Source organism: Siniperca chuatsi, linkage group LG20 (assembly GCF_020085105.1).
Source record: "Siniperca chuatsi isolate FFG_IHB_CAS linkage group LG20, ASM2008510v1, whole genome shotgun sequence".
In the NCBI taxonomy this organism is placed as follows: Eukaryota; Metazoa; Chordata; class Actinopteri; order Centrarchiformes; family Sinipercidae; genus Siniperca; species Siniperca chuatsi.
In genome coordinates this window covers 16,324,522-16,347,148 of record NC_058061.1, presented here as the reverse complement: position 1 = coordinate 16,347,148, position 22,627 = coordinate 16,324,522, and the positions used below count along the sequence as shown (strand labels likewise).

At 39.4% G+C, this 22,627-nt stretch overlaps 3 protein-coding genes across 4 annotated transcripts; all 3 read left to right on the top strand.

Moving 5' to 3' along the window:
• The first annotated feature begins 1,840 nt into the window (after positions 1 to 1,840).
• Positions 1,841 to 4,001, top strand: pvalb3 (parvalbumin 3). The gene is made up of 5 exons (XM_044178902.1): positions 1,841 to 1,988; positions 2,489 to 2,555; positions 3,035 to 3,167; positions 3,348 to 3,457; positions 3,588 to 4,001. Exons 2-5 carry the CDS (start codon positions 2,495 to 2,497, stop codon positions 3,611 to 3,613), a joined length of 330 nt encoding a protein of 109 aa, XP_044034837.1. The 5' UTR covers positions 1,841 to 1,988; positions 2,489 to 2,494; the 3' UTR covers positions 3,614 to 4,001.
• Positions 4,002 to 6,079: 2,078 nt separating this feature from the next.
• On the top strand, positions 6,080 to 10,823 carry pvalb9 (parvalbumin 9). The gene is made up of 5 exons (XM_044179546.1): positions 6,080 to 6,363; positions 7,641 to 7,708; positions 8,269 to 8,401; positions 8,990 to 9,099; positions 10,537 to 10,823. The coding sequence occupies exons 2-5, from the start codon at positions 7,648 to 7,650 to the stop codon at positions 10,560 to 10,562; spliced, it is 330 nt and encodes a 109-aa protein (XP_044035481.1). The 5' UTR covers positions 6,080 to 6,363; positions 7,641 to 7,647; the 3' UTR covers positions 10,563 to 10,823.
• Positions 10,824 to 11,733: 910 nt separating this feature from the next.
• ccz1 (CCZ1 homolog, vacuolar protein trafficking and biogenesis associated) lies at positions 11,734 to 22,304 on the top strand. 2 transcript variants are annotated; one of them, XM_044178934.1, is made up of 17 exons: positions 11,822 to 11,983; positions 13,396 to 13,471; positions 13,588 to 13,684; positions 13,810 to 13,907; positions 14,243 to 14,336; positions 14,487 to 14,567; positions 14,659 to 14,706; positions 14,944 to 15,027; positions 15,649 to 15,824; positions 16,470 to 16,551; positions 16,920 to 16,981; positions 18,377 to 18,488; positions 18,770 to 18,803; positions 19,005 to 19,122; positions 20,667 to 20,825; positions 21,526 to 21,653; positions 21,775 to 22,304. In XM_044178934.1, exons 2-17 carry the CDS (start codon positions 13,458 to 13,460, stop codon positions 21,828 to 21,830), a joined length of 1,443 nt encoding a protein of 480 aa, XP_044034869.1. In that variant the 5' UTR covers positions 11,822 to 11,983; positions 13,396 to 13,457; the 3' UTR covers positions 21,831 to 22,304. The 2 variants fall into 2 exon arrangements, with proteins under 2 accessions (XP_044034871.1, XP_044034869.1); XM_044178936.1 differs by lacking the exon at positions 13,396 to 13,471 and having other exon boundaries at positions 11,734 to 11,983.
• The last annotated feature ends 323 nt before the right edge of the window (positions 22,305 to 22,627 follow it).

Genomic DNA, 22,627 nt, shown 5'->3' with positions numbered 1-22,627 from the left:
TGCTGATTTTTCAATACTAACTCTTTATCATCTCAACACTGCCACCTGATGTATGATAGGCACATAACAGCCTGCACCCGTCATGGGAGCAAATATGGGCATGGAAAGACCCCTGGACTAGTTCCTCATTTAATTTCATTGTTTGGTGCAGTGTGAGAACTCTGTGTCATTATGCAACCACACGGTGCCGCACCGAAGTGTTAAGATGATGATGATGATAATGGCAGTGATGATGATACCGATAGATATCAGTTTTCAATGTTTCCTAAAATAGCATCACAAATAGTTTCATCACCTTAAGGAGAAAAGGTCTGAATGGCTGTAAGAGGACCAAAAATAAAACCTGGCAAACTGGTCCTCAGCTGCATGTTAGTAGATAATGAGTAAGTACTATTAAATTAAAGCATTTTAATGAATCCCACGGGCTCTCCTCTCCTCTTTGGCACCGCAGCTCATGCTGTAGTGTGATCTTAAATCTCATCATCTTGTTCCCATAAAGTATTTCATATTTCCTTATTCCTTTTTACACCTTATGACAGAGACTGACTTTACATTATTAAAAAACTCATTAAACTTTGCAGAAAGAGCCATCCAGAATGATGCACTTGTGGAGAAAAAATGTTTTCGCTCTGTGGTACATATTACATTTAAGCCAAAATATGCAGAAACCTTAAGAACACAAGAAGCCATGAATGCTGTTTGTTCTTTAAAATAATGAGAAAAGACCATGGAAATGTAGACCTATATTTTTTTTGGTTTATGAGCCACATGAGGATCACATACACTCTGCTTGATTAGTAGTGATTAGAAGTATGATTTTATTACTATGAAATAGCTGGTTGCTTTCTGCAGCTGTTATTTATTTGTTTGTTTGTAATATCCCAGTTGGTCAAATAAGTTTCATACAGTCTCATGTCCAAAAATGCTGCCAACAAAACACAGAAATGTTAGCTACTGGATAAATTCAATTCAGTTATAATCTGCATAAAAATCTAAATATAGAAACATAAAAAGATATAAGTCTTTAAAAAATGATTTTTTTACTCGGTCACCACATTACCATCACCTGCAATAATCAATCACAACAACTTGACTTTTCTGACATTGGAATGCCAGCTAAGTCACTGCAAACATTTTACTCACGCCAGTTGTGCACAGGCTCATTTTCACCAAAACTGTACCGTTCAGAGGGCACGTGTAGGGTAATTAATCCCCAAAGGTGATTATGGTGTAAAACTACAGGGTGGTTACATAATCAGAAACAATTACATTGTATTTTATTAATAAATTTTTATTAAGGAAGTCTCTTGGCAATACTTTAGAAGAGAGGCTTATTTGGCTAAAATGGTAATGAAGATGAAATGTAAAAGTCACACTGGAAAGTTTGGGCTTGGCATAATAAAAACCTTTGCATTACTCATGAGAAAAGTCTTGGATACAATGTTTAACATACTGATATTATGGCAAAGACTCTGAAATTAGGTTCATAACAACAAGGCAAAAATTGTGTCGTTGTTAAACAAACCTGTCTGATAACAGAATAAGTAGCTGTAATAACACTATACAAACCTGCTTCATCTGTCTGACAATTTGCAACACACAATATAAAAGTTTACCTCATTCTTCACGCCATGGTGCTCTGCACAGTTTAACAGATCAAAACTACATGGCCACAGAGTATGTTTCACCCAAATCAGCAGCGTATATTATTAGCCCCATGCAATATCAAGCACTTTTGCATAGGCCTACACTTAGCCTACCATTTAAGCATCTTCATTTATGTGCATATTAATAGAACAGCTCTGTCTACTGGACACATTTTTTGACCGACTGCTTTGACTGCTTTGCACACAGTGTCTATTACATAGCCTATGCATCATATTTCGGGTGCGTGGAGGTATATAAGCTTGGGAGAGTCGCTGAGGGGTTCACTGCAGTGAGCAGATTCATCTGAGCGAATTCACTCTTGTCTTAGAGATAACCCTAAGGTGAGTTTCACTGAGGAGCTGCAGACCTTTAGGCGCTGCTGCCTGACTCAAAGAGTGGTTCAGGGCTTCAACTTCATGCAATGGGATACAAATCGAGGAAAGGGCCAGATTCTGAACATCAGAAACTCAGTGTTTGGCTTTGGACTAACTAAGGAACCAAATGGGGAAAAATCTATTTGCCAACCAACCACAGCTGCAAAGGATATTTGATCTTTTGCCTTGGAGGGCTTGGTTTTGGAAAAGTTGGACTACCTTTTCTGATCATTTGTGCCTTGTCTTTTGGGGCTGCCAGAGAGGAATACTCACAGAGAGGAACTGTAAAATATATTGCATGGCATAATGAAGATTACATGTAGCTCTTTAACTTCGAATTCTGTATTGTAAAGTGCAGTGAGGGAACTTAACGATGCTTAGATTCAAAGTAAAACTGCTTCATCCTGTCTGATTTGCTACAGCTGAACTGATGAACTGATGACTTGTCCTCTGCTCTCCTCTCTCAGTTAAAAATGGCCCTCGCTGGAATCCTGAGTGACGCTGACATCACTGCAGCCCTTGCGGCTTGCCAAGGTACACCCCACCATGAAAAAGACACAGCATGCAGTATTATAACTTAGGAGAACCTAGATGATAGCTACACATGTCCAAAACCGTGCACTGGAAAAAGACCTGGATTCTTACTTTGTAGCTGAATGTCTTGCTGCAGAATTCAGTTGCTAATGCAGAATCACATTACCAGATTACAGTTAACACTGCAGGTCTTTTTAAACACATCTTGGGGCTGGATCGATAGTGCAGCAAGGATGCAGAATGTGACTTTAATCTGTATGTCTTAGCAGAAAGCATGCATTTTTATCAGTATAGTAAGAAAAACACCACTGCAAATGAAGCTAAAATGCTGAATGACAGTCAGAGCAGAAGTCAGGGATGAATAGCAGACAACTGCCAAGGCCTTGTAAAGAAGAACCACTGCAGATGCAAAACTCACTTCAGTTTGTGTGTTATACATCTACAATGTCTGATACAATCCCTTCTCTCTCTCCGCACAGCTGCCGACTCATTCAAGCACAAGGAGTTCTTTGCTAAGGTCGGCCTGACTGCTAAGACCCCAGACGAGATCAAGAAGGCCTTCGAGGTCATTGACCAGGACAAGAGCGGCTTCATTGAGGAGGATGAGCTGAAGTAGGCACCATCTCTTGGATTTCACCTCAAGCTTCTCTGAGCCCTTGTAGTGCAGGGATCATCTTTCCTTGCAAAACAAACATAGCCATCTCGAAATTTTGGGCCAAATTAAGTGCATTATGTTGCGCAATCCCATATTTACTACAATACTCAGTATTTCTCTCTGATCGTCCTCTCCAGGCTGTTCCTGCAGAACTTCTCTGCTGGTGCCAGAGCTCTGACCGACGCAGAGACCAAGGTGTTTCTCAAGGCCGGTGACTCCGATGGCGATGGCAAGATCGGAATTGATGGTGAGAAAATTTCTATTTTTACCACAAAAGCATTTTATCTGGAATTAGAACCAGATTTGGTGGCTTCGAATAAATGTCCAAAGCTCTTGAAATGACACTCAAACTTCTCTCTTTCTTTGTCTCCCTGCAGAGTTCGCTGTCATGGTCAAGGGTTAAATGAATAAGCTGACCAACATCTTATATCACAACTCTAAAGGAACAATTTGAGCCAAGACATACTCCTCTCTTCTTCTCCTCTTCCCTCTCACTCTCTCTCTCTTCAACTCTCCACACCACTTTTATACACTTGACCTTTCACCCCCCGACTGTAAACAAACTGCTCCCTCTCTCTCTCTCTGGCCGTGCTCACCCCTTTGCTGTCCACGATGAATGTACCTGACTAAGTGTATAGCATGGTTGACTTTCACTTTTTGTGTCTTTCTCTCTCTCTCACTTCTGTCGTCGTTTTACTATGTGAGTTTTGCTTACCGTGAGATCAGTGATGATGCACTTTTATGGGAAACGGACGGACGATGAGAAAACAATAAAGGTTCTTTTTCAATAACACAAGTCTGACCCTGGTCTTCAATACGGTTGTGAATTGGTAAATCAAACAATAGTTTTGACAGTAAAGGTAACACAATGACTAGTATTTACACTAAAAAAGATGATTTACATGACAAATCTGGGAACAGGAAACACATTTTACAAAGTAAATCTGACCATTTTATTTAGATCAGTCCACTAAATGACCACATTAGAGCAAGTGATTAGTGATTTTATCTAAAACTGTTTCTTTTAAGGATATCTTAAATGTTGGAGGCCACTTCCACTTAAAGCTTGACTATGTAACTTTAGCTGATCAGCAACCACTGTGGCTACAAGTGACAGTAATGCTAAATGCTAAACATTTAGCTGAAATGCTAATTTAATGTAACAGTAGCCCAAATGGAGAAGAGTCATAAAGTCAGCGAAGTGACTCAGTAATGTTAATTATACAGCAATATTTACCTAAAGTTTGCTAACACACGCCACCACAAGCTACTGGTCATACCAGACCAAATAAGGCTGTAGCAGCAAAACCCCTGAGTGTGTTGAATTGACGAACAGTGCTTTTTTTATTGCTTATGAATTCAGCTTTGTGAATGTGTTTTTCCTCTCTCAAAAGTTATATAAGTCTCACTTTAAATGTTGCTTTTTGCACTATTAACAGTGACTTTTGCTGGAAATCTCATCCAGCTGTGGTGATGTAATATTATGAAAAAAAACCTCTTAATCTAGATGCAAAAACATTCGCAGGCACCCAAGTGCTGCCCTACTTAACCCAGCTCTCATCTCATAGCTTTTGGTGAAGCTTTAATTCCTCCCAAGATGGCTCTGCATTGATGGGAAGCAGCCACAAGGTGGCGCCTCTGATCTTTCAACAATTCACAACGGTTTCACACGCTTGATGGTTTTACATTGCAACCTTGGAGGCTTGGGAATACAGTCCATTTGTTGTCTGAGCTTCACCTGAGTTGAATAGGTCACTTTTTTAGTGCAATAAGTAGCTGTGAGACTACTGAAAATGCTGTCACTCACACAAAATCAGAAGTTAAACTGTGTGGGATACTTTGAAGAGTAATGAGATTTATTCCCTTGGTTCTCATTACAAAAAAAGCATCCCTCCCCTCTCTGCTCATGCCATTAGCGCTGACTGGATTCACCAGGGACGCTGCTGTGTCAGATGGTTTGAAAGGCTTCCCTTTGCAGACAACAAACTCATCAGTTTAGAGTGGCCAGTTGTCATGGTGACCAGGTGCAAACTCCCCTAAAGAAACTTCAGTCTCAACCCAACCCCCTCTCCTTACAGTAGGTCAGGTGTGTGCATGTGCCATCATAATACAAGAAACTGACCCAGTATCTAACCCTTGTTACACATAGGTAAATGACGAATTATTTGAGTTTAACAGTCAAATGTTTCTTACATGGAAATACCTCTTAGGCATTTTTGTAATGTGGAAAACAGCAGTGGATATTGTCACTGAAGCAGCATTTTGATGAAGTAGTTTTGAAAGACTCTGCTTTTAGTACACAATCAGGATTATGTTCCACAAAGCATTTCCTTTTTTTCAACTTCCTTTTCCTCAGAGGACAATGTGTTAGAAATTGGAAACCAAACTGGCTCTTCACAGTAACAATATCAAAGCATTTCTTACTCACTGTAGTTGCAAAATGTTACTTTTACAATTTAGGTTTTCTTAACACAAGTCTTACTTTATCTTAACCTTCACCAAAAGTTAAGATCTCTTTCAACTTGTTAAGCAGGCTTGTAGGTAAATAAACTACACCCAAAACAATCAGGCAGTGAGGTTTTGAGTCCTTATTTGTTACTGACAAAGCTTATAATATTAGAGTGACACATAGTGTAAGATTACTGATGAGGACAATCCCCTGGTGAGTCATAAGATGATTTATGACCTCGTGCTCGCTATGGTCATCTGAATTTAGGAGATTATTCACTAAAACCAAAGAGAGAAAAGGGGCCTGATTAAATTTGAGATGTCTGTGCACCTGCAGAGAGAGAGAAAGAGAGAGAGAGGGAGGGAGGATGGAGAAGGGGAAAGGGAGGGGAGAGAAAGCAATGCAGGAGAAAAGTTGATTGGACAAAAACCACAGTGTTATGGCAGTAAGGGAGAGAAGGAAAGAGAGAGCAGTGTGTAGATATATACAGTAAAGGTTAATTGGGCAGGTGAGCAGGTGAGGAACACGAGAAGGAGGCGGCTGGCTGCGGGGAAAATTTGATCCACAGACAGGTTGTAAACTCAAGCATCCGTCGGCTCATCCGCCCCGGTGTATATAAGACTGAGGCAGCTGTCACCGGGCACCACAAAGCCTTATCTGCTGCTGCTTTGGACCCGGACGGAGAGGAAACCGAGCCAACAGCGGTGAGTCCCACAGCTGCACGGGGAGAATACAGGTGTTGGCCAGATGTGCTTCCTGCCTGCTCTGTGAAGCGTGCCGAAGTTTTATTTTTCACTTTTGCAGGGGTTTATACAGGTTTTAGACATGCTTAGCCTGAAATTCATTATTAGTCTGAACAGAAGTATTTTTGCCACCAAATCCTCTAAAATATCGACTGAAAGGATTAGTTGAGCAATTAATGACTTGATAAAAGATGTTCTAGGTCAATAACAGGATTTGTTTTCAGCTCACCAGACATTTATTCCTATAAGCTATTCCTATAAGATGATTAATAACATAATACATAATAAACACTATAGGCCTACATAAAAACACAAGCTAATATTTTCCTCATTTCCTCATAATTCCTCAGGCTTTAAGGGATTGTAGGCTAGTAAAATGATTAGGGGCTACAGGGGGTCAGAAAATGTATTTTTCATTTTTGCTCAAGGGATGGGAGTCTATATTTGTTTGGACAACAGGAGAGGAAGTTAACTTTTTCTGATGACAGATTAATATTTTTTTCATTCAATCTGGAAAATATTTTGGAGCTTAAGTCCTTCAGCAGGTTGGCTGTAATAGGCAAAAACCATTTAGCAATTCCTTGTTCAAAATTTGAGAGTGGCTGTAGTTTCTCTATTTGTTTAGGGGGAGGGTCTGTGGAGGGTTTTGCTTTTTTTTAAAAAAATAAAACAAAATATAAGCTTCACCCCGCTCCCCACCCCAATAACTTGTGTAGTCCCTAAGTGCCAATCATCTTGCACAGCCCAGCCAATCCAATTAAGCAGTTCAGCAAATAGCCTCAGTAATTGAGAGGCCACCAGGGGAAATCCGACTGGGAAGCCTAATGAATCAGGCATAGGTCATAACATTATTGTGAATTTATGAAATGGAATACAGGAAAACACTTAGGCAGCAAGCAGAACAGCTTTTTGAATTAGCCAAAATATATGTAAGTTTGTGGTTTCAATGATTCTCTACATTTTTTTCATGACAACTCAAGAATATCTGCCAGACAATCACAGCTGGAGTTTTGATGGAATCATAATATTAACCTAGATACGTCTCCAAATACAAAAAAAAGTTAATCCAGCATGACACAAAAATGGACTGGGCGTAAATCACAAAGCCTGAAGTAGGTGAAGAAAATGTGTGACTGAAGAGAGAGAGAGAGAGAGAGTGTGTGTGTGTGTGTGTGTGTGTGTGTGTGTGTGTGTGTGTGTGTGTGAATAATTTGCTGAGCTTTTCTTTGACCTTACAGGACCAACATGTCGCTCACCTCCATCCTTTCAGCTGAGGCCATTGAAAATGCTGTCAAGGACTGTCAAGGTAACATCTCCGCACACACACACACACACACACACAAACAAGCCCTGCCCTACCAATATTAGAAACTACCCATTATTCATTTAAATGCGAGCAAGCAAATTATGCAGAATACATAACTCATCTAACCATGACTTCAACATAATGATAATACCTCACAGGATCAATAGCTTTAACTTTAACTAACTTTAACATCTAATTATGAATGCACAATAATCCTGATCTCCAAAACACTCTCTTACAAAATCTTCTCTACGGCAGCATTGTTTTCATTATTGTACAGCATCCTCTCCACTAAAGTCATCTCCAGCTTTAACTTTACGAAATCCGAATTTGAAAAGGTTTTCAATCATCTTGTCTGTTTTAGTGGAGGCATGTGTCTACTGGACTTAAAAGATAAAAACAATGGTGGAAAATCTCCCACCTGGATGGCAGCCACATGCTGTTTTAATCTCTTTTGTTCTTTTTTTTTATCTATGGTTGTGTTGGTTACTGTATGTGTGTGTGTGTGTGTGTGTGTGTGTGTGTGTGTGTGTGTGTGTGTGTGTGTTATGTGTTTCCAGCTCCGGACTCATTCTGCTACAAAAAGTTCTTCCAGCTGTGTGGCCTGTCCTCAAAGACGCCCAAGGAAGTCAAAGATGTCTTCCAGATCCTCGATGAGGATAACAGCGGCTTCATCGAGGAGTCTGAGCTCAAGTGTGTGAAGCAGTGATAGTTAGATAGTTGGGATGTATGATCTAGGGTCTAATGGTTGATGATAAACCTTAACACTTCTCTGGGATACTGACAAGTACCTGTTCAGATTCTTCACCTGTATCCTTTGATTCCTTCTCCCACATGTACACCATTATCCTAACAGATGTTGTAATTCACAGTAATGCACTGGAAACAATCACATTTCTTCCTTCTTGCAAAAAAGCTGCTTTTTATTTTTTATTTCAAGTAACATCATTTTCATATAAAAGTATTTGTAGTGAGTTACAGAGCTAAGTATACAATTTGTGTGTATTTGTGTGTGTCTAACCGAAAGAGAGATTTAGTACTGTGGTATTATTGGGATGGCACCATTAAGCCGTCTCCTAATAATCCACTATGGGCAAAGTCTTATTATTGCATGTGTGTTATATAATTCACCTTTGTGTTATTGTGTGACAAGAGCTGGGGGTCGACTCCAGCCGTGCAATTTAGGAATTGGTGTGGTTATGTGTTTTTAAATGCGTGTCTGCATGCATCGGCCAACTCAAATAATTACAGCAAATATACTGTGTGTGTGTGTGTGTGTAGGTACTTCCTGCAGCGGTTTGTCCCCGGGGCGCGGACACTGACTGAGGCAGAAACCAAGAGCTTCATCTCAGCAGCTGATGATGACAGCGATGGCAGAATTGGAGCAGAGGGTCGGTATCTGATTTCTAAGAATGTATTTGTACAAACTCGTGATGTAGGCAAAATGATCTCATTGGTTGATAAATCTCAGTGGGTGGAGTCAAACAACCACAGAGAAGAGCCAGCTAACTTTATGCAGCTTAAGGCACTTTTAACTTACAGAAAAAATGCATTCTAGCCTGTGTAAGTTATTAGCCAAACCACCTAACTTTAAACACAGCAAACTACCTTTTTTGCTAGTGAGCAATGAAGCAAGTAGTTTGCTAATCTGCTTAACTTGTACAGTATTATTGTCATGAACGATCAGGTTGATATTTATTCTTTTTCTTGTTAAAGTCTGCCAGCTTGGTATTTTGTGCTTCCAGAAAATGGTTGGTGTTTTGGATCTACTCATTAAGGTTTCTACCTTAATTTCTACCTTTAGAGCCAAAAAGATGTAAGACAGAAACCCAGTTTGTAGCTGTACTGCAGCACACAGGTTCAAATGTGGGAAACAGTGTGATTTCTGAGGGGAAAAACTGGCCATTGCGGTTTAATTCAACCATTAAGATTATTTCTGCCACTGTAAAAAAAATCCTTTATATAGCTAGTCTTTTGTCAAATAAAATATACAAAAATTTCTGAGATCTAGAATCATGCAGTTAAGATTTGGAGCGATTTGCTCCTGATGCTCAAATTTCTTTTATATTGAATGTTGTCACTGTGCACTGCCTCAGGCTTCTTTGCTTACCGTAAACAGAGGACTGACTATAAGAATAACAGGCATACATATACATACAAATCTTAAACGTAAAATATCAACCAGGCATCAGGTGACAAATCATTTGCATTAGTATTGCTCTTCATGTTCAGTTTAAGTACCTGTGCATCCATGAGGGCAGGTGGTGTTTTACTGTAATGTCTGTGAACTGATTTAATCTTCAATATCAGATGCAGTAGACAAGTAACACAGTTGATAGAAGCAACACGAAAGAGCAATAACTTAAGCTTTTTTACTGTAGAGGTTTTAAATCCAGCTTTTGAGCTCAGCGTTAAATCATAAAATGTTTCTTCAATGTTTATTTAGTGCAGAGTGTACTTGAAATGGTCTCAGTAACACGAGGATCTTTGTTTGACCATGTTGTTTCAGGTTTATCAGTGTAGAAACCATCTGCATTGATACTAAAAGTCATGATCTTCAGATGCTTGTCCCAGTTTTGTCCATTGTCCAAGTAATATCTAATGTCTACATATCTGAGCTCAGCGGTTTTACATAATAGGACAAAGGATTTGGACAATCAAAAAAAAAAAGATGATTTTTAGTCTGTGTTTCTTTTTATTTTCCAGTGATCTAATCAAAAAAAAAGGTTTAGAGTTGATCCCAGTGTCAATCATACATGTATCAGTTCACATTCAGTGCATTTTTGCAGATGAATCATGGTTATTTCAACATGCTTTTCTTTCTCTAGAATTCCAGACTATGGTCCTGTCCTGAGTTTTACACATGAAAAGATGAAAAAAGGTCTTCAGGTCCTCTCCTGACCTCTGGAGTCTCCTGATCCCAGCTTCCATTCCCAGGGATTTCTTTTGTTTTCTACTAAATTCTGTGTGCGCTAATTGTTTTTAAATGACCTTTTGTCCATTTAAAGACGGCAGCCCTTTAATTTGTCTTTCTACTGTGTTGGTACGTGTTTTCTTTTCTGTGCACACCTCACCTCTTTACAATCAATGAGATGAATAAACATGTGGAAACATAGATCACCTCTTTATGCTTATCTCTTCTTAAAATATGTAAGATGGGTAAACAAATGCTTTTGCATTATTCTTCATATTATATTCCAGCAAAAAAAGACATACTATTTGCAACAGTAATACATAAATTTACTGTACAAATATTTGCTGATTTCTCAAGAGTATAAACTACATGAATGAAAGCAGGGAATAAAAGTAGCATGGGATTATTTAACAGTGTTGCATGCCTGAATATGACACAGCCAAGGAAACGTTTCATTGTAAAATGCTGCTATATATTCTTTTAGGATTTTTTCCCCCACTTGGAATTCATCATGCAATACATGATTCTTACATGAACACAGAACAATTTTAAAATTATGGTGTATATCATATTTTAATATATAGTTCTTCAAATACAAACAAAATGATCACTTTACTGGACACACACAGGAGAAGATGATGTTTAGAGACAAACATGGGTGCAGACTAATGTTGGTGACAATGTAGCTCATGACTATATATAGTGGATTATTCATAGATCATCTACTAAAATGTTTATGATTGAGCAATTTGAATTTAGTATTAGTTTAGTCTGGGTTTTTAAGATTCATAATTGTGTATAAAGATATAAGATATATATAAAGCATAAAGGGGATTGATATGAACGTAAATGTGTGGTATAATTTAAGCAAATGACTGAATGTGGAGATTAAAGCACAGCACTTAACAGTAAGTTAAGATGAAGTATGGGGGAAATGTGTTATAATGTCGTTATTAATTTAAAATTAAGTCTAGGCTAATTATAATTCCCCAATGTAAAATGAGGACTTAAACCTCTTTGCAAACAAGTGTATCTTGCAAAATCGAACTGACACTCAATACTAAGTAGAGCTTAAATCAAATATTATTGTATGAACCCACAACATCGCACAGTCAAAGTACATTTAATAACCCAGAGGTTATTCTACAGTTCATAACGTCTCAGAATGGACTGGGAACCTTTATTGAAATCGATTGTACCCGAACAGTCGACCTTGTGACACCGCGCTGTCAAAAGGAAGTTAAGAATGTAAAGTATAATGCGGCATCTCCCCTCATTGGTCTCATTTCCTCATTCTTTCTTTTTATTTACGCCATCTATAACTCCAAGCACCTGGACGTGTTGGGTTCATGCTCTGTAAGGTGAGTGTTGCCGTCGTGTTGTTCTGTTAGTGTCACGGTTCAGTTTTTCTCCGCCTGCAGCAAACACAGCTGTACTGCTAGCAGAGCCAGCTAGCCAGCTAACTAGCTGCTCAAACTGGCTTAACATCGGCTGGTTGCTGACCCACAGGCATCACCCTGTGTCTTTAATTCACAAAAGCTAGCTAGTGTGTAAAGACATCGAGGGGTTTCTCCTCTCCGGGTTTCAGCTCAGCTCGTAGAGGCTTCACCGGCTTAGCGACAGCAGTTACGTTGCTAGATTTACAGCAGGCTACCCGGTGTACGCAGTGGCAGTGGCAGTGACACAATGCACAACAGGTAGCAAACAAACGTAGCTTCCCTCCCAGATGCAGAGGTGAAAAGTGTCGAAGGACAGTTATTCAAGTAACGTTACTGTGCTGAAGTAAATACACACATATTGGACTTTTTCCTCCGCTGACTTTATGTAACGGCTGGTAGCTTTCTTGCAAGTTAAAATATTAACCTTACATTCACAACCTTGATAACTTCATAAAACGTGATTGTTTGTTAAGCTACCTGACTCTGTAGTATTGCTCATATATCAATGCCTAAAGGATCCTAAAGGAGCCTTTTTCCAGAATGAGTATTTTTGCTTTTGGTACCTTTAGTACATTTCACTGCTAAGAGTTACATTCAGTTTCCAGTTTATTAGGTACACACCTAGCTAAAACTAATGCAGTCTAATACAACAGCCCTGCATTAATACCTCCTGCCTTCATGACGGTTGTAATGTCCAGTTTTTGTTCAAACTGGCTAGAGTTTGTGATGCAGGTGAATTGTTTTGCTTTATAGAGACAATTTGTCCACCACATTTATATCAATGTGTAGACTGTATTTAGAAACACTAATGCATTAATTGTACCTAGATGCCCTAAATAAACTGGTAAATGTGTGTGTATATTTTAGTTTTGTGCTAAAAACTTAGGGATGCACCTATCTGACAATACCAATTCCAATACCTCAACTCAGGGTATCTGCCCGCACCCGCTACCAATCTGATACCAGGGTTTTTCCAGTTTTCACAAATTTAAACTCTTTATGCATGGAGCTAATTGGAATTATTTTTATGTAACATGAGGCCAGGGTTTGCTGTAGCACTGAAAGCTGAGTTGGCTGACTGAATTAATGCAACTGTTATCGGAAACACTGAATTTTGACATTGACAAAATGTCATTGGTAATGCCTGATCCACATAATACGATCAGTATTGGGGAACAAACTGATTTGGCATTTCCTAGTATAAATGCTGTACTTCCAACTTTGCCCTGATACACATCAACTGTACTGGACCCTCCAGTTAGAAGTCAGTTATTAAATATTATCTCTAGATTTGTCATGCTACAGTATGTGATGTACTTGTCTTCACTCTGCAGGCACACGGCATGCTAACCAAACTTCCTTTGGAGCAAAGGAAATCCAGACACACGTTACACTAATGCTGATGATTAGGTAAAGCATACTTGTTTGTGATGATGCAAGGCTGACATTGATGTAACCTGAAGGAAATCTGGAAGCCTTTCAGCTTTTATCTGTTTCTGTCAGCTTTCTCTTTGTGTCTGTTACAGTCCCAGAATGGCCTCAGGAACGCAAGAGAAACAGTTCACACCATCTCTGCTCAGTTTTTTCATTTACAACCCTACATTCGGACCACGGGAAGGAGAGGTGAGGTTGATTCCCAGATGAAGAAATGCAAAGCTTTTTGTTTAACCCTGGTTGTTAGGAAAACGTTTTGATAGTGTAATTGCATTGCTAATTCAAGGTGTGTGTGTGGGGGGGGGGGGTTTCAGGAAGAGAAGAAGATTTTGTTTTACCACCCAAGCGATGTGGAGAAGAATGAGAAGATCCGAAATGTGGGCCTTTGTGAAGCCATTGTACAGTTCACCAGGTAAAGAGTTCAGTACTTGAAACAGAAGCAGAGTATAGCTACAGCAGCATTTGTTCCCTAACATTTTACTGACTAGGTGGATTTTGGCGTGTTTTTTTAGCCTTTTGGCATCTTGCAAAGACTTGGCATGAATTTAAAAAGCGTCTGACTTAATTTGACAAACTGTGTTAAAGCAAGCCAAACAGCAAGTGTCGTTTCTTTGAACCTGAAGCATAACAGAATAGGGAAATGTTGCAATAAGTGGCCAGATACACACTGATGTGTATCTAATGGGCCTGATCATCTTGTTTAGGTGTGTCTTCTTTCTTTTCATGGTCATGTCTTCTGTCTTCCAGGACATTCTGTCCAACAAAACCAGCTAAATCCCTGCACACACAGAAAAACCGACAGTTTTTCTTTGAGCCCGAGGACAATTTCTGGATAGTCATGGTATCTTATAGGCTTACATGTACAGTACATTACTTGTTCAGTATTTACTCAGTTTGTCTAGACTTTGTTCACCTTCTTTGGAATATAATTTATCTTTACCTCTGTAATCCGTTTTTTATCTGCAGTTTGTATTTCGAATTCATTCCTCAGGTGGTTCGGAACCCAATGATCGAGAAACCAAACAAAGACGGTAAACCTCCCACAATAGAATATCAGGAAGAGGAAATACTTGTGAGTACTGAGAGATACTCATCAACTGTGTGTATTTCATTGAATACTGTCAGTTTGAAGTTTTACCTACCATGCTCTCTTGCCTCTGTAGGACACTGTTTATGGTGCAGTGGTAAGGCAATGCTACAGTATGTACAAGGTATGTTTTAGAATCTGTCTTGCTTTTAACAACTTTGTTCTTTTGCATGTGTAAAGTGTACACTCTTTTTTTTTCACATATATTTTACTGCATTAGGGGCTTATTCCAGTAGTGTCCTCCTCTTCTAAAAGCCATATATAATTACACCCCCACAGTACCTCAAACTACCAATTAAAGGCCTTTTATAATGCAAAAAGGATTCATCTTGTAACCGTGATTATTTTCTTTGTGCTGTAGCTCTTCAATGGTACATTTGGCAGAGCAATGGATGCTGGCGGAGTGGAGCTGCTCATTCAGAAGCTTGAAAAGTTCTTCTACAGGGTAAAAAGTTTTCCACACCTGTCCATAAAATCTCTATTGCTAGGTGGATATGTCTTTTTTTTCCCGAGTTCATATCATGAATTTTTCATGTCTATATCTTTTTAATTTAATAATGCGAACATAGTTGTTTATGAAAAGTCAGTCTAGCCTTAAGGTCAATGTTTTCACTGTATTTATATCTTTGTAAATACCCGTTACTCTTGGGAAAGCTGTTGGAAAGAAAGTTTGCTGTCATGCCTGATTTCTTACTAATTATCTGCTTACATTGGCTGTCTTCGCCTAATGCCACCTCGCTGGAACGATAAACACTTATGCAAAAGTATAAAAAATTCATTTCTAATTAGGGAACACCCTTCTTAAGTTAACACGGGCTTCCCTCTCCACCATGTAACACAAAGACAGAGAGAAAGAGAGAGGCTGTGGTGTGTGTATCAGAGGTTGAATGTCAAGCGTCTCTCTAGAGCATCAGTCAGAGAGTTTCTTATTCCTCTGTCTTTATTGCACTGTAAGCAAGCACTTGTAGGCGGGTAAACTAACCCCTTTCTCCTTTCCTTCTCCTGTGTCTCTGAGCTGTCTCCTGTTATTTTTGGCGTGTGTGTGTGTTCATTCTGGGGTCTCCAGTATCTGCAGACGCTCCACTTGCAGTCTTGCGACCTGCTGGATGTATTTGGAGGCATCAGCTTCTTCCCACTGGACAAGATGACCTACCTAAAGATCCAGTCCTTCGTCAACAGAGTGGAGGAGAGCCTGAGTCTGATCAAATACACAGCCTTCCTGTATAATGACCAGCTTATCTGGTACAGACTGAACACTTGCTTGAAACTTTGCTGTAAACTGTGTGCGCTTGTCCCTGAAATCCACCTGTGGGTTTCTGATTGTATGTGTTAATGTACAGGCTGTACATTAAGGAGGCCACTACCTTATACAACCCTACACATATTTGCAACCATATACCAATGTAAAATCCCAGCATTAGCATCTATAAACACATCATGGCATGCTGGGTAAACAGGTGGCTTTAAACACGACCTGTAATCCTCTTTGCGGTTGATGTGTTCCCTTTAATTGCACCGTCAGCCACCTGTCTCGGTGTGTAAGCACGAGGGATTACATGATTGCTAATGACATGACTCGAGAGCAGTGTGATCTCTCATTGTGAACTGTCAATAGACCAACAGAGAAGAGCTGTTTAGTTATTGTCCCTAATAAGTGCTATTGCTCTGGAGTATTCACTGCAGCGCATTCACAACCAATGCTGAACAGTAATTACCACCAGGAGACACTTTGTTTTAACGTCCAGCCCACGATGCATAACACAATCGGCAGCACACTAAAAAATACTGTGCACAGCCACGCAATTTGGTTTTGCATTTTGGCAGGGTGTGTTGTGACGGTTATAAGGTGTGAAGGTGTAATTTTGTCTTTGTGGTTGGGGTCTGCAGGAGCGGACTGGAACAAGATGACATGAGGATCCTGTACAAGTACCTGACCACCTCGCTGTTCCCCAGACACTCTGAACCAGAGGTGAGGAGGTGGGAGCGCACAAGGGACACACAAAATGAATAAGTGAAGGAAGTATGGAGGACGTAATTAAAGAAACAAAGGAGCGGGGGATGTTTGTGCAGGATGGAGAGAAGAGACTTACTGCCATCTACCTGCTTCTAGAAAACCATTGCACGTCATATTTCTTATGACATGACGATCCTAGCACTGATAATGTGTGCTCCCAATACTGTGCTTCTCCCTGATGATGTACAGTATAAGAATGTAATGTGATCTAAATGGTTTAAAGTGTACAAGAATTCTGACCTGAAGATGAGCTGTGAATATTACTTTCAAAGCTATGCATGAAAAGCACATTTTCTCTCTAACCCACTCTTTTCTCCCCTTAGTTGGCTGGCAGGGACTCTCCTCTGAGGCCCGAGGTTGCAGGGAACCTGTTGCACTATGGGAGGTAAGTCCCTGATCCCATCTATCTGTAACTATGAACCCACTTCCTCTGCAGAGGGTAGATTGAAGACAAGAGGAGAATTTGGATTTTGTCATGTAATTATGCATGTGTGTGTCATGTGGTTTCGACCCACTGACAATAATGAGCTTTGTTTGCAATCAACCAAATTATTTAAGGAGGTAACTCCCTTGGCTAACACTTTGAGCAGAGGCAGAGTATCGCTGCAGCCTCAGGAATAAAAGCCTTTCTAAGTACACTGAAACTGAATAAAAAGTTTCAGTGTACATGTGTAACTAGAGAAAGTTTTCTCAAGTGTTTGCTGTCTGACAAAACTTGTGTCAGCATGCTGCTTGAAGTAACTAGTTTCTGAAGGTGAAGTGGAGCTGCTGCAGTAGTGCCAGTATGACTCCTGGTGACATATCATGGGACAGGAAACACAGCTTTACAGCTCTAACTAGATAACACACTAGAATATAAAGAATGTTTGATGGAGGCTAGAATAGAATCCATAGTTAAAACTAGGGAAAAGTAAAATATAGTGGTTACAGATGCACTTGGAGAGCCACGCAGGCAAAGCTACAGAGGAGAGACACATGTAACACACAGACATACCTTCCAGTGCACTTAATATTAAGTGGCGCCCTTGGAATGCAGTGTATCAACAGTTCAACAGTGAATCCTTTGTTCAGTTTGTGAGGATAGTAGGCCAGTTGCTTGATTGGGTTTGTTTCAGTCCATCCCACACTTTGGTCCAAGATATCTTGACAACTACCAGCCGTGTTGCTGTGAAATCTGATATGAATATTCATGGCATACAGATGATGATTAGTACCTATTTTGGTAAGCCCCTGACCTTTCCTCTAGTGCCGCCATCAGGCCAAACCTTCGCCCTTGTGCAACATTTGGATCGTAAAAATAACAAAAAGCCTGACTTCCCTGCAATATACTGTCGATATACAGGATCCCCTGAAGATGAATCTCGAGCTGAAAGGATATGCCAATTAGCTGAACGACAGAAAAGTAGTTGGCAACAATTTTGATAAACAGTTAATTGTTAAAGTCCTTTTTTACTCAAAAATTCACTGGTTCCAGCTCCTGTTTTGGTTCTAAATGTGAGTATTTGATTATTTATTAGTCTTCAATGATAATAAATTGAATATCTTTGGGTTTTTGATTGCTGGTCAAACTAAATAAAACATTTGAACACAACACCTTGGGTTCAAGGAAACTATGATTTTACATGTTACACTATTTTCAGACGTTTTATAGATCAAACAATTAATTGAGAAAATAATCGGGCGATGAATTGTTAATGAAAATGATTATTTGCAGCCCCAGATAAATTTGATTTTGACAACTCTCAGGTCTCACAGCCATGCTCTCCTCTGTCCTCTCCAGGTTTTTGACAGGACCTACCAATCTTAAAGATCCAGAGGCCAAGTTCCGATTTCCAAAAATATTTGTCAGCACAGAGGATGGCTATGAGGAGCTGCATCTGATTGTTTATAAGGTAAGTTAGAGTAAATATGATCTATTTTGCGACAGTCTACAGACTTACTCATTCATTCATACACATACAGGAGTTTTTTAAATGTATTAAAATAGGAAGTTGTTGTTCATTTTTTAGGATGATTTTCATAATCTGACTGGAGGATTTGTTTATGAAGCGTAGATTTTGAGTTTTAAAATGATGAAGTACGTCCCCACGATGCTTATCATCACATTAATGTAATTTCTAACCAGTGTGACCTTGATTCTGCATTTAACCAGCACTGACCTGCTCTTTTCCAGGCAATGAGCGCTGCAGCTTGTTTTATGATCAGTGGTAAGTGTGCACCCTGTCACCCACCCACTTAAATGATGCAGTTAACTTTCATTTCCCTTTACCTGGTTATTTTCGTAAAAAAAAGTTCTATTATTCTCACATTTTCTAGTATTTTGGCCATTTTACTGCTCATGTTACTGCTAAAATATTACTTTTTTTCCAGCTCATGTCCCATAATGACTGACTTTCTTCTCGTTCCAGCCTCTGTGGAGCTGACGAGGGACTTCTGTGAACAGTTGGACGGCTTGGTGGGCCCTCAGCTTACTTTGCTTGCGTCTGACATATGTGAACAGTTCACCATTAACCGCAGGATATCAGGGTCAGTTGAGAATCCACCACTCTCCTAATTAACAACTCACCACCATGTGATGATGACTTGTTCTTGTTTTTGTCCCTGCTAACTGGTGGTGCTCAGATTTTGCCCAAATATTTCTATCTTGAAGATGCTGTCTTTGTTTTAACTGTTCTCACTTTGACATTTAAATGACTTGAAACATATATCGTTTATCAATTAAATTGATTAGCTAGTTGGCAGAAAAACTTTGGGTTTTTTTTTTTATCAATTGTTTTTATGTTTCAAGTAAAAATGCCAAACATTTCTTAATTCTAGCCTCTCAGTTTTCAGAATTTGCTACTTTTCTTTGTCTTATTTGATAGTAAACTGGATATTTTTAGGTTTTTGAGTGTTCGGAGAAAACAACCAAGGCGTTTGGGAATTGTGATGGCCATTTTTCACAGTTTTCTGCCATTTTTATAGACCAAGTGTTCAAATCATTAATTGAGAAAATAATCGACAGATTAATCGATCAAGAGTTAGAGAGAATGTAGCTTAAGGGCAGGAGACGATATCAATGTAGTTCATAACTTCATTAAAACTATCGGCGTCATCTTGTAAGATAAAAACATTTATTGCCTAAGTAGAAATTGCAGTGCTGTCAGTCCTTGGTGATTACAGCAGCCGTGTTTGTCATCAGTTTGCAGTCAATTCTTTGTATTAACTCTGCCTGACTGGCAGCGATAGATGAGACTCTAATACCACTGGATATTGTCAGGGCACTACTAACAGGTAACCCAAGCAGCGTAGCTTTAAAGACTGGCATCCTGGCCCGCTCTCCTTTAACCCCAGCAGTTAGCTTCAGATACGTCCTCACTTGTAATCCAAGACTGGACTCCCTGGCCCGGACAATTTGATGGGCTGCTATTTTAATCACCCTAGTGAAGAATCCACTGAATAAATAATGCTGTCCCAAATTCGTCAGCTGGCATTCAGGTCTGTGACCTGATTTGGCCTGTTGGAACTGTAAATAATTAGACGCAGCACAGATAAAAAAAAAAAAATCAGCTGTATGGCCTGTTTTGAAGACATACAAACACTCTTCCAGAGATGCTATTACAGTACTGTTCTCATAAGCTGTGGTAATGACTGTGTCCTCAGCTCACCTTAGCGTGGGTGGACAATGGAGTAGGCTTAATTAAAATGCCCAACTTGCTTTTTGGTGGATGTTATTATCCAAAGTGATTTGGCTTACTGTATCATTTATTAATAATGTGTGTTTACAGTATGGCTTGCCCCAGAGAGACCCGAACTCTTCAACTTGACATTGTTGGTCTCTTATTGATTTATACAGGGGGCCACGGCTTTAGTGTTAAAACGCAGTGGCAGGATGTGTCTTTCCTCCAGATGTGGTCGAAATTGTGCTTTGAACTTCTTCTCCTGCTTCATATGACATAAATGATGAGAGCAGTACCTCACAGAACCATTCAGTGCCTTAAAAATTCTTATTCCACAAAGACCTACTTTTGCTTTACTTTTTGTTAAATCATTTTCGGATGCGTCTGTTCTTCAATTTTGTGTCAATTCAGGCCAGAGAAGGAGCCCCAGTTTAAGTTCATCTACTTCAACCACATGAACCTGGCGGAGAAGAGCACCATCCACATGAGGAAGACCGCCAGTGTTTGCCTCACCTCGGTCCACCCTGACCTCATGAAGATCCTCGGAGACATCAACTGTGACTTCGCCAGGTACAGTAGAGAACATTGGCTTTGTAAAACTGCAGCTGAATTTATCTTTACCAAATTCCTCCAGACATTTTATAGTGACTGGCCACGAATCCACTTGGTGGCATCATTGGCCATCCAAGTAGAAACCAAAGGGTAGATACAGTTGATTAGTTTTAGTTAAGGAAACTTTAACTTCCGTGTCAGTAAAGGTGCAGTGCCATGAAGGAAGTGCCATGAGCTGTGTCATTTTCATACATAATGTGATGCCCGTGGTAACTTTGTAAAGTCACTACCTTTTGAAAAAGTCATGAGACTGCACTCATGTGAAAGTCGCATTTTCAGTCTGTGGAACACACAGTGGCATCGACATTCATAGCGTTTATTCCAGTATCAATATCAGTTCCTCTTTCTGTGCTGATGTCGTGTAGATGCTGCTGGCCACGTTATCTTGTCAGCACACTCAAAACATACTCACAGTGCTATTTGTGTAATTAAATATAGAATTTTATGTCATTTCATTTTGGGTTTCTGGTGTGTTTTTTAATATGAAACTCAATGTCAGTCATTTCTGACACAAACCTTAAATATTAAATTCTATGACTTTAAATGAAATGTTGTGGTCTGTGTAGGTAAATACATAATCTTATAAGTACAGTTGCCTTCAAATACAAAGAACCTGCTGTAAATGTGATAGGTGCCCTTATTTTTATCTGTCTCCTAGGGTGGATGAAGATGAAGAAATCATCGTAAAGGCTATGACCGACTACTGGGTAGTCGGCAAGAAGTCAGACCAGAGAGAACTGTATGTGATCCTGAATCAGAAGAACGCCAATCTGATAGAAGTAAATGGTATGTCTCCACCACCTGGCAATGAGTAAATCTGTGTCATTACCGACACAATAGACAGTCTCCCTTAAAAACGTAATCTCTACTTCACCCTTAATGCCCTTTTGTCTTTTCTCCGTTACAGAGGAGGTTAAGAGGCTTTGTGCGACACAGTTCAACAACATCTTCTTCTTGGACTGATGCAGCGGACAGACAGACTGTTTCACCACACTAAAAACTGTCAGTGTTGCAGGGTATCATGACAGCAATCATCGTACTGCAATAATTGCATTGTAAAATAAGAAGGAAATAAAAAGCTCTCTCACCAAGTTTTTTTTTTAATTTAACAAAAATTGTAATTTTCTCTTGTAATTAAGTGTAAATCCAGATTTTTACTGTAAATGTATTTTATTTTCTTTAATTTTCTTTGTACATACTTGTAGGATTTTGTTGACTGTTCATTTGGCTTTCTTTCAAATTACAATTTGTTCATGCATTTTTTTTATGAACACATCATGACAATGTCTGATTAATTTAAAAACTGACACGCACAGAACAGTTTACTCCAGGTTCCTTCGATGATCAGTGAGAGTTTTAAAATAAGGTGTCATCATGTCCAAAGTATTGTGGTTTGTAAACAACTGAGCTAACTAAATAAATTAAGAAGTCATTTTACTTAGTGTAAGAATGTCTTTTTGTTGTTATTGAAGATGCGCATCAAGCAAAAGCTTTGGACAGCTTTCCAAATAGCAACATAAGAGATTATGTTTATCTGAAATCTATGAGACACATTTTCAGATCACAAGAATAGAACTGGATGCCGAAGTTTTACATTAATGTCATCATGAGGTGTGGCTCACCTCTGTGGTAGTTTTTACCAGAGAGCATTTATTAAACACAGTAGGAAAGCATCAGAATCAGAAATACTTTATTGATCCCCAAGGGGAAACTCTTTTGTTACAGCAGCTCACCTTTATGTCAGTGCACACAGGAATAGA